Here is a 10977-nt window from a genome sequence, read left to right as displayed (position 1 = left end):
ATCAAGACACGGTTATAACATCTCATACTATATTTGTAACTTACCTCCCTTTAAATCGCTCTTTTAGTATGTTGTCATGGTTATGAAATAGCGTCAACTGGTTAAAACAAGGATTTCAACAATACTAGACGTTCAGCTGGTCTTGAGGTATTATAATTGCAATTTACTGACACGTATTTTTAGATAACAAAAAGATGTATTTATAAATTTTTTCACAGAGAATATATTCTAAATAGCCAGTATATATATTTTTATTGCTTACATTCGATTGTTTACTTTTCGATAACGATAATAATTGTTTCTAATTTAAGCGTAAGGCCAGCAGTTTTCATGGGAGAGGGTCAGTTGATACAGTCGACCTCAGTACTTTGCTGGTACTTTTATTCTATTGATCTCAGGGGATTTGAGCTCCGAACATAAAGCGTCGGAAGAAATATTGCAAAACATTTTACCAACGCTATAACCTTTCTGCTAATCTATTGTGCTAAGATGTTCAGGAATAATAATAATTTCTTACATTGGTAGAAGGCCAGAAATATGGGGGAAAGGGGACTCGATTACATCAGCCTCAGCATTTGTCTAATATTTCATTTTATTGAATTTGGAAGAACGAATAAACAGAGTCGACTTTAACGGACTTGTCGGAACGTAACAAATTACTGCGTGATATTTTGTCCGACGCTCAACCGATCCTACTTTTGTCTACCTTCTCGCCTACACGTAAAATTTAAGCAAACTTCGCCGTCCACTCTTGATAGTGGTGAATAATATGATTATGGTGCTGGTGGTGGTGATAGTTTTGAGGGAGGCAAGTAAGTTACAGGTGATAATGGTGGTGGGTTAGAGATGATGGTAACTAGCGGAACCCATGAATATTTCAATTAATGGTAAACCTATTGGGTTATTTCTGAAAACTTTATCCAAAAAACCTGAAAGCGTAACCTGTGTTGTGTCTGTATCAAAAGATAGGGATCTTGTTCAAAACGGGGGCACCAGTATTTTCTTAACGAAACACTTTCAAACTTGGGACACTGGTAGAATGTGTCATATAAAACATCTTTTTCTCTTAGTCTTCTTAACAAAAAACGTACATCGCAAGTTATTTCATGTTAAAGTTGTCGTATTTCTGTAATTTCAACCAATGACTGACGTCCATTCAGCCGTAAAAATTAAGTGCTGACTACGTAAACAAACGAATCTCGGCGGTGATAAAATTATTATTTCCTTGTCAAAAAATAGCTGAAGCATATTGGCAGTAGCTAATAAACCTTTCTATTATAGGCACAAGGCATGATTTTTGAGGGAAGGAGCAAGTCAATTAGGGTTAGGGAAAACGAACACACGTGTGTTGCCTCTGCAAAATGTCAGAAGTAATGGAGATTAAATACGCTTTACACCGCTTAAAGTGCCAAAGGAGTAACTTGTAAACAGCTGAATACTTGTCAGTGATTGGTTGAAATTATCGAAATAAGACAATTTTTTACATGAAATAAATCCGAATACAAATTTTTTTTCTGTTCTATAACACAAAATAGATACGTATACGAAGTTTGAAAGTCTTTCGGTACCAAAAACACTACATAAAACATTAATGAAAACTGGTGCCCCTGTTTTGAACAAGATCCAAAGATAGTTGCTCATCTGGTAATCATTGAAAAGTGAAGGAAATTGGAATACGATGATTACTTAATGCACTTTATATATATATACTTTATGCATAATTTTATAGACTTAATACACAACACTCTCCCTCTTTCTCTCTCACTTTGCGCCTTACTCTCTTTTTCTCTCTCCTTTTTCTTTCGCTCTTCGCCTTTCCCTTCTACTAGTCGTGTGAAAGCATTACAGACGGGCTAAGTAACGAAGATTAAAAAAAAAAACATTTAAAATAATTTACATATTTCACTCACCATCCCCCACTCCATACTCCTCCCCTCCCCTTCAATTAATCACGTCGAAGCCTTACAGACGGGCTAAGTAACGGAGTGACAAGTAGAATTATAAGATTGTAGTAGTGATGATAATGGCAACAATGGCATCCAGAAATGAGTCAACAGGAAACTATTCCCAAAGAATTGAGCAGTGGTAGTAAATAACTTCATTGCTTCTATTATAACTAACTGCCTGATCATTGTGATTTGTTCCAATTTCTGGCTGACCAGATTGGAATGTTTGCTCTTTTACCTTTGAAAATGATGCATTCTATTGATCAAGTGATCTTTATGCTGCCAATACCTTCTGTAAGGTGGTCTTGGTATGCCATGACTGTTAATGCTCAGACATACTGAGACTGCACCACTATAGAGCTTCCTGGGTAAGCAGGTGTGGTTTCTATTTGTAAGGCATGTCTTTCCATAGATTGTCTCTTGATAGAACTACAGTCTTGGGTCAAAGAGAGACCAAGACTGGGTGCTTGACGTCTTGAATACGGTCAGGTACTCACTACACTGGAAGGACTTTCAGGAGCAGGGCTACTATGGATAATTTCTAGAAATCCTTAACCAATCAAAGCTACTGAGGGGTACTACTGGTCCTTTAGAGATAAACTCTACAGACACAAAAATGCTGTTAGATGGGGCTGTCTGAGATGCACACAAAATCATAAAGCTATTCTATTTATGCTTGTTCAGTGTCCAAGTATTGGTGATTTGTGGAGATGTGTCAAACAGATGTTGTGTGTTTGATGGAACTGGTTTTCTGCTAAGACCGTTGAGATCATCCCACCATACTCTTTTTACCTGGGATGCCAGGCATTTTTTCTCAGTCTAGTTGCTATAGGAAAAAACTATTTCATGGATTATGTTAAAATACTTAAGACAGACACTTTCCTCTGAGGTTAAGCCCTTATTGACAGAGGTAAGAAAACATTTTTTAAAAATTTACGAATTTCACTCACCACCCCTACTCCATCCTCCTCCCCTCCCACCTCCTCACACACCCTCCCATTCCTTCCCCCTTCAATTGATCGCGTTGAAGCCTTACAGCTGAAGGTAAGGGTGGAGAGATAAGTGCTCTCTTTAGCAAATAATTTAAAACATAGATGAATGTGGAAAAATGCTGTCAGACAGCAACTTATGCATGTGAGATGTCTTGCCTCTCTCTAAACCCCATTTTTTACAGTTTCCACCATAGCACTTTTGCTACCACATCATGTCACCACTTAAAATGGTTTTGAGCAAGTGTAGGACATTCATAATATGGGTAATAATTTCATCCACTTTATTACAGATGTGGCTCAGTAGAGACACTTACTCATTCCTAAGGTTGAACCTCCAATTTGTGGCCAAAGCTTGGTCTTGCACTGCCAGTGCAGTGCTCTCAGTCTCTTTTTTCAGTATTCCTTTCTTCAGCCAATCCCACTTATGTTTTCCAGCAACTTCACTTGTAGCTACATGGAATTAATTGTATAATCCTTCGTTGTGTAATGCTTCTTCATGTCCTTTTTTGTATTTCTTGCTTTGTTTTACCCTTTATCTGTTTTTGATACTCCTTTATTCCTAACTGATACTAGCAAGGTTTCCTTACTTTTGGATAGGTATCACAGTAAGCCTTTGAGCTTGAAATGTATACAGTCTTCCACACTTATCTATTTGCTCTCTTCATGTATAAGTGATCAGTGTCTGCATGTGGATGATGGACTCCATGCATTGCTAGGAGCTTTCTTGTCTTTCTGTCCAACTCCTTTAGCTCTTCCTCTGTCCACTTCAGAATTCCAGTACCACACTGAACTATTGCGACTGTGCTTGAGTTTATTGCTGTTTGTGGCATAAGCTTTGAAACAAATATTTTTCTCACTCACTGCAGGTACTCTTTCTTTATCTTTTCTTTCATATCATTGTGTTTGGTTCCATCTGCCTCAAGTATTCCCAGATATTTATATTTGGATTCAGGTTCAGTTGCCTTCATCATTTCATCACTTGGCATACATATGCCTTCTGTCCTGACAATCTTTCCTCATCTCATCACCATCATAGCACATTTTGAGAGTCTGAACTTCATCTTGATATCATTCGAGAAAATCTGCACAGACTGGACTAGGCTGTCCAGTTCTGCCTCACTTTTTGCAAACAACTTCAAGTCATCCATGAATAGCAAGTGGTACAGTTTTCCTTTACCCCTTCCTAGATCTTACCCCAATTTTGTCTTCTGCAATATTTCACTCAAGATCTTTCCCAGAACAAAAAGATCAGTGGGGATATACTGTCTCCCTGGATAATTCCTCTCTTGATTTTCATCTCTCCTAATACCTGACTCCCTGCTGTCAATTCAGTTCTCCAGCATTTCATATTGTGCCACATAAGGCTGCTCATTATTTACATTATTTACATTTGACGGATATTTGTCCTTATGTTGTCTGTTGTTAACACAATGTTTTGGCTGATATACTCTCCAGCCTTCATCAGGTGTCTTGGGGAAATTTCAAACCTGGGTTCTCATTCCTAAGGCATTTTTTGATGTTATTATTATTATTATTATTATTATTATTATTATTATTATTATTATTATTATTATTATTATTCAGGTCACTGCCTAGAATCGAACGTGCTCTTAACAACTACACCATATGCCCATCAAATGTAATTAATTCCTCATCTCTTAAATATAGAACTGTATAAGGCTGCTCATGTTTTCTGTTACTGCATACATTTCATGGTTCTTGTTATCCAAGAGTGTAGTATCATATCATATGCTTTATGATAATCACTCCATGCCATGCTCAGGTTTGTGAGTCTTCTCTTGCAGTTTTTAACTATTCTTATATGTTTGACTTTTGCTTTGTATTTGTACAAGTTGACTCCAAGTCTCATGCAGAGACCTTAAGAGACAACAAGTTAGAAGTTCAAGTTGGTGTTATGACTAGGTGTCATATATTTGGTTTTGTGCATAGTATTGTTCTAGAGAATATTTAAGAAAACATAAGAAAATTATAAGTTTGTTTTAAAATTTGAGATTACATAGACAGTACTTTACATAGGGTATGGGCAGTTCCCATGAGCACTATCTTTTGAATTTCTGCCATTTTGGGGTTTTCTGGTATCTAAGTTAGGTAAGAATAAGCTCCTTTTGCTATCATTCCTATGGCACCTATGACAACAGGTATTGTTTTATTCTTGAGGTTCCACATTTTGCCAATTTTTATTTCAAGATCTTTATTCTTGCTCAGTTTTTGGTAAGTCTTGACAGATGCATTTATGTCGATTGGGACAGTCATATCAACGAGGAGGCATGATTTTTGTCTGAAGTCTTTCAATATAGTGTTTGGCCTATTCGCATCTATTTTTCTGTCAGTTTGAATGGTAAAGTTCCAGAAGAGTGAGATGTGATCATTTTCAAGCACTGGAGGTGGTTTGTGTTCCCACCAGTTTTTATCATGGGGCAGGCCCAGATTTTTGCAAATTACCCAGTGAATATACTGTGCTGCTCTATCATGCCTGTTGAGATATTTTGTAGGTGCAAGAAGACTGCCCATGGAGAAAACATGATCAAAGGTTTCATTTTGTTGTTTACATACATGACATGTTGGGCTACTGCCATTCTTTAATATGTTGGCCTGGTAGTTCCTTGTAGATAGGCATTGATCTTGGGCTGCTATGATAAACCCTTCTTATTCTGATTTTAAGCCAGAAGACACTAACCATTGATGGGTAAGGGCTTTGACAACATCAGCATTATTAGCTCCTTTTGAGTATTTGCTATTGAGAGGTTTTTCTTGCTATTTATCAGTCAGAATATCTAAGGCAGCAGTTTTAGCACGGGTTTTCATACACTTAGCTTTTTCTGTGCTTGTTTCCAGTACGTCTAATTCTGGAATTTGTTGTATTTGAAGTTCAATTATATATTCCTTTGCCTGTTTTGTTACTGAGTATGATGCTTTCTTGTTTTCATGCTTTAAGACAAGTTTTAACATCCAATCATCAGAGTGTTTCAGGTAGGTGTTTATTGCTGAAATTATGTTTTGGTATTCAACTTTGAATCCAACACATTTCTCAATCATTGCAGATACTCTTTCTGTATCTTTTCTTTCATATTATCATGCATAATTCCATCTGCCTCAAGTATTCCTCGGCATTTTCATCAGGATTTGGTTTCAATTGCCTTCATCATTTCACCATTTGACACACATAAACCTTCTGTTCTGACAAACTTTCCTTGTCTCATCACCATCATAGCACTTTTTGAAAGACCAAACTCCATCTTGATATCATTTGAAAAATCCACACAGAATGGACTAAACTGTCTAATTCTGCCTTACATTTTGCAAACAAGTTCAAATCAACCACAAATAGCAGGTAATTGAAATTTCTTTTACCACTTCCTAGACAATACCCCAACTTTGTCTTCTACAGTATTTCACTCAAGAGGACTATTCTCAGCACAAATATCATTGGGGATACACTGTCCACTGCCCCACTGGAAGATTCCATTCCTAGTTTTCACTTCTAACACCTGATTCCCACTATTATTGTTGTTGTTGTGTGGGAGAGCAGTGCATGCCAACAAAGTGACACTGGGATACAAATAAACGAAGCCCAGAATACACATCATGATTATTTGTCTGATAAGGGTACGCCAGGTACATGCAATCACAACCATATATGCATGACATGGTGATCTCATATCAAGGTAAACGGTGCATGACCTTGCAGGTTGTGCCCCAGTTAGAATTTTCTTCATGTCGAGTAGCCCATCCCACTCAAATGGTCCCTGTGTAAGGTTTGTTTAAGGATGTTGAATGAAACACCTATGTTTCCAGAGGTGAATTATTCAAACCTCAAAGAATTCCTCTCAAAATATGGCTATGATGCTTCCCCACTACTTCTGCTCATGATCAGAGATGCACATATCATCAGCCACTCAGGGACATGCTCACCTGGTTAAGGTCAAGCAACTGACAAGCAAATCTGTGGTATTGAGTAGAATATTTGCTGTAGCCCATCTTTTATACAAAGACAAAACAATGTAGTACATGATAACACTTCCGATCAGTTAAGATCAGAAGCCATGAGAGTCACTGCCTGGTACTGCATCAGGGCATTTATCATCATCATCATCATTATTATTCAGTAGTCTTATTTTTATCATGTGCTTTCACTGCACTACTGAGTGCAGCTATATGTGCTTTAGGTACGAGTTGTGGTTTGTTGTGGTGCTCTTATTTTCACTGTATTGAAAGTGCTGTACATAGGATGTGCACAGTACCTAGTAGTGCTATTTTCTGTATGTTATATACATTTGTAGGCCCTGGTGTTTTGGTTATGTATTTGTCTGAATGCTTTTTAATCATACCTAATACATCTATTATTATAGGGATTGTTTCTGTTTTTAGGCTCCACATTCAGGTTACTTCTATTTCCAGATCTTTGTATCTTGAGAGCTTCTCTGTTTCTTATTGAGATACATTGTCATCTGTTGGTATTGATACATCAATTAGAAGACATTTTTTTCTTGGTAGTCACCTACAACTATATCCAGTCTATTAGCCTTTATTTTTCTACTTGTATGTATTGGCACATCCCAGAGTATGGTTGCTTTGTCATTTTCTGAGATCTTTTTTGGGATGTGCCAATACCATCTTTTTTCTGTTGTCATTGTATTGTATTGGCATAGCTTCCAGTTTATATATAGGTACCAATTCTGTCATGTCTGTGGATTTATTCCTTCTCAGCTAAGATTGGGCAACCAGTGACAAAATGATTTATTGTTTCTTCCCCATCGCCACATATTCTGCAGTTACTTGTATTTTTCTTCATTATGTGTTTCTGGTGATTTCTGGTAGGGAGGCTTTCATATTATTATTATATTATCATCATTGTCATTATTATTATTATTCATTAATAATATTATTTTCATTACTAGAATTTTGTAAGATCAGTAACAAAGAATAGCTGCTCTTACATTGTGCCTTGGAGCAATGTCCATAATTTTGCTTGCTTCAGTCTGTCCAACAGGAAATGAATTCTACACCTACATCATAAATGAACAATTAAAGGTTAAACTAATTGCTGTAACATAAGTACCAAGAGTTTATTGCCTATTACCTTTCCTTGACAACATGCAATAAATTCTTGTTAGCAATAATAATCTTAGCTTGGCAACTAGGATACTTTCTCTTGAATTAAACCTTATCAGTGTGTCTCTGGAATTCTTTTGTTATTGTTACATGGTTTTATTCAGTGAACTTCTCTCTTAGAAAACTTGGCAAAGTTGTGAGAGCACTAGACAAAATATCTTGCAGTATTTATTTTCCTTTTCATTCTTAGTTCAAATTCAGCCAGTCAACTTTGATAAAGTACCATCTAAGTACTACAATTAATTTAATGACTATGCTTTTTGTCAAAATATGAGATTTTGTACTTATTCTAGAAATCATTGTTATCATTACATGATGCATATGCAATGTTATGTTTGTCTAGTTGCAGGAAATTTTGAAGTATAAAATGAATTACAAAGTAAAAAAGAAGAAATCAATAAGTTCAAAAAAATCAATTGGAATAAATGATCAGAAGAAACCTGAAAGGAACAAATCCCAACAAAAATTAGTTAATAATGTTATTATGAAAAAATTTCTGAAAGTATATACCAAATGTTGTACAGATACTAAATCTGCAGTATGCCCATGGATAAAAGTGGCAACACACAGTTGCATCAAAGAAAACTCTCTCCTGAAAAAGGTTAAATTTTATGGATCTTTCACTACTTTTAACATTGTGTGAATGTGTATAGCAAGAATTGGATAGTATCTCATTCATATGTAAGGAAATCTCACACTATCTTGTCTTTCCTTGTATATGTTTTTATCTGTACATGCATACACAAGAATCAGAATTTTCCTCAAACATATTTCAATAATGCTTGGAACTTGATTTTAGTATTTTGGTGAGAGTTTAATAGTCAGCTCACACTAGAAAGTGATATGTAGTTCAATGACAAGCTCTTTACAAAATTGTTTGTGCACAGCCATGTTATTTAGGTGTTAGTACAAGTTCATTAAGTAGTCATTGTTAACATAAGTTATACAGCTAATACTGACGGATGTTATTAAGCAATGAATTGGTTATATAACTATACTCTCTGTACCTTAACCAAGTTTTTAGAGTTTGAGTTGTTTGTTATGGCTTAGAGGAGGATGAGCATGACTTTTTCTTGGCTTTCAATACTTCTGAGGATATTGATAAAAGGAAGAAACCATAAGTTGTTATCTTGATACACTACTACAGTATCAGTGTCATCCTCTAGAGGTCTGGTCAGAGAACTCTGCTAAAAGAACCTAGGAGTCAGCTGATGGTGTTATCATCATCATCGTTTAATGTCCACTTTCCATGCTAGCATGGGTTGGACAATTTGACTGAGGACTGGTGAACCAGGTGGCTACACCAGGTTCCAATCTGATTTGGCAGAGTTTCTACAGCTGGATGCCCTTCCTAACACCAACCACTCCGGGAGTGTAGTGGGTGCTTTTACATGCCACTGGCACGAAGGCCAGTCAGGCGGTACTGGCAACGGCCATGCTCAAAATGGTGTATTTTATGTGCCACCTGCACAGGAGCCAGTCCAGCGGCACTGGCAACGATCTCGCTCGAATGTCTTTGCACGTGCCAGGAAGGCTGGGTACAGGTGCCATTAATCTGAGATAAATTATGTCTACCATCCAAACTTATCATCAGTTATTAAATAATTAAAAACCTCTTTCTTTTTAGCTTATCAAAGCTAAAATCTTAATGAAATACTATGATAGAAATGGGTTTTGGGAACTTGGTAACATAAGGTTTATGCTTGAGGACCATAAATCATGGATTTACACTGAAGGATCCCAGATGGATCCATCAGAGATGGATCTTTTGGCAACCTTTTGGTCTCTTAATTTAGCCTTAAATATGTACATTCATCCACCAAAAATACTGTAGTACACAAACCCAAAACTTACTTCTTTGAACATATATGTTAAAGTGTTGAGTGTTTATGACAGCTTTGTAGCAATGAATATGGTAGAAATTAACCGATACAGAAACCAGCCAAATCAATGGATATTAAAATAAGTTTTATGTTATAAAAAATAAATAAATAAAAACTATATTTTTAATTTCTAAATAGCTAATCAATGATATAAATACACTATTGAAAAACGTTTTGCTTACAAATAGCAATAATAATGTTATCAAATACTCAACCACCTCTGTTTTTATGTGTCTCCACTCAAATTCTTTCAAATAACTATAAAATGCTTCTGTTATACCATTAGATCTGCTTCAATTTTCATTTGCATGAAATCAAAAAGATTCAATACATTGTATGGGTGCATGAGAATTTGCTGCTTTGACAAAATTCTGACTGGTTTGTAAAATAATACTCAAATACATGTGATAATAATTATATATGTTCATCTATATTTCTATGTATTTAAAGAAAAGTATTCAATAATAATAATAATTTAAAGAACAAAAATATACAATAATGAAAGCATTTTATAATTAAATTGTTACACTAATCTCATTGAAATTTTAACTAAATTCAACTTAAGTAACAAGGAATTATTATAAAGCATTAATAGTTGTACTTTTTTATTCCTAAAATTAAAATTTTTTTGATAGAATATAAACATCTTTACATTCCCTAATGTTAATGATATTGGTTTCAAATTTTGGCACAAGGCCAGCATTTGTTGGGGGGGGGGGGGGTTAAGTCAATTACATCGATCCCAGTGACATTTATTTTATCAACTTCAAAAGGATGAAAGGCAAAGTTGACCTCAGCAGAATTTAAACTCATCAGAAGAAATGTCAGCATGCTAATGATTCTGTCAGTTTGTTACCTTCATGTTACTTAATAATATTGAAATGGCTTCTTGGACTCTTCAGAATCTGGCAAATCAATCAAGTTCAGAAGAATAAACTTTTTTATTTGCTGTGAGAACTAGAGAATATAACATTGTGTTACTCTTATTCTTTGTGCAAAAATGAGGAAGTGAAGGAAAAACTT

At 35.6% G+C, this 10977-nt stretch overlaps 1 protein-coding gene across 1 annotated transcript in view; it reads left to right on the top strand.

Annotated features, from left to right (window-relative positions):
- The first annotated feature begins 17 nt into the window (after positions 1–17).
- LOC106881710 (uncharacterized) overlaps positions 18–10977 on the top strand; it is a 35871-nt gene continuing 24911 nt past the window's right edge. Inside the window, exons 1-2 of the mRNA XM_014932183.3 lie at positions 18–147; positions 8415–8672. Of these exons, the coding sequence (XP_014787669.1) occupies positions 8439–8672 (234 nt within the window). The 5' untranslated portion in view covers positions 18–147; positions 8415–8438. The remainder of the gene's footprint in view (positions 148–8414; positions 8673–10977) is intronic.

This window comes from Octopus bimaculoides, chromosome 3, assembly GCF_046866305.1.
Source record: "Octopus bimaculoides isolate indiv1 chromosome 3, ASM4686630v1, whole genome shotgun sequence".
Taxonomy (NCBI): domain Eukaryota; kingdom Metazoa; phylum Mollusca; class Cephalopoda; order Octopoda; family Octopodidae; genus Octopus; species Octopus bimaculoides.
Note: the sequence above shows the minus strand (reverse complement) of the source record. Positions and strands in the feature narration are given on the sequence as shown.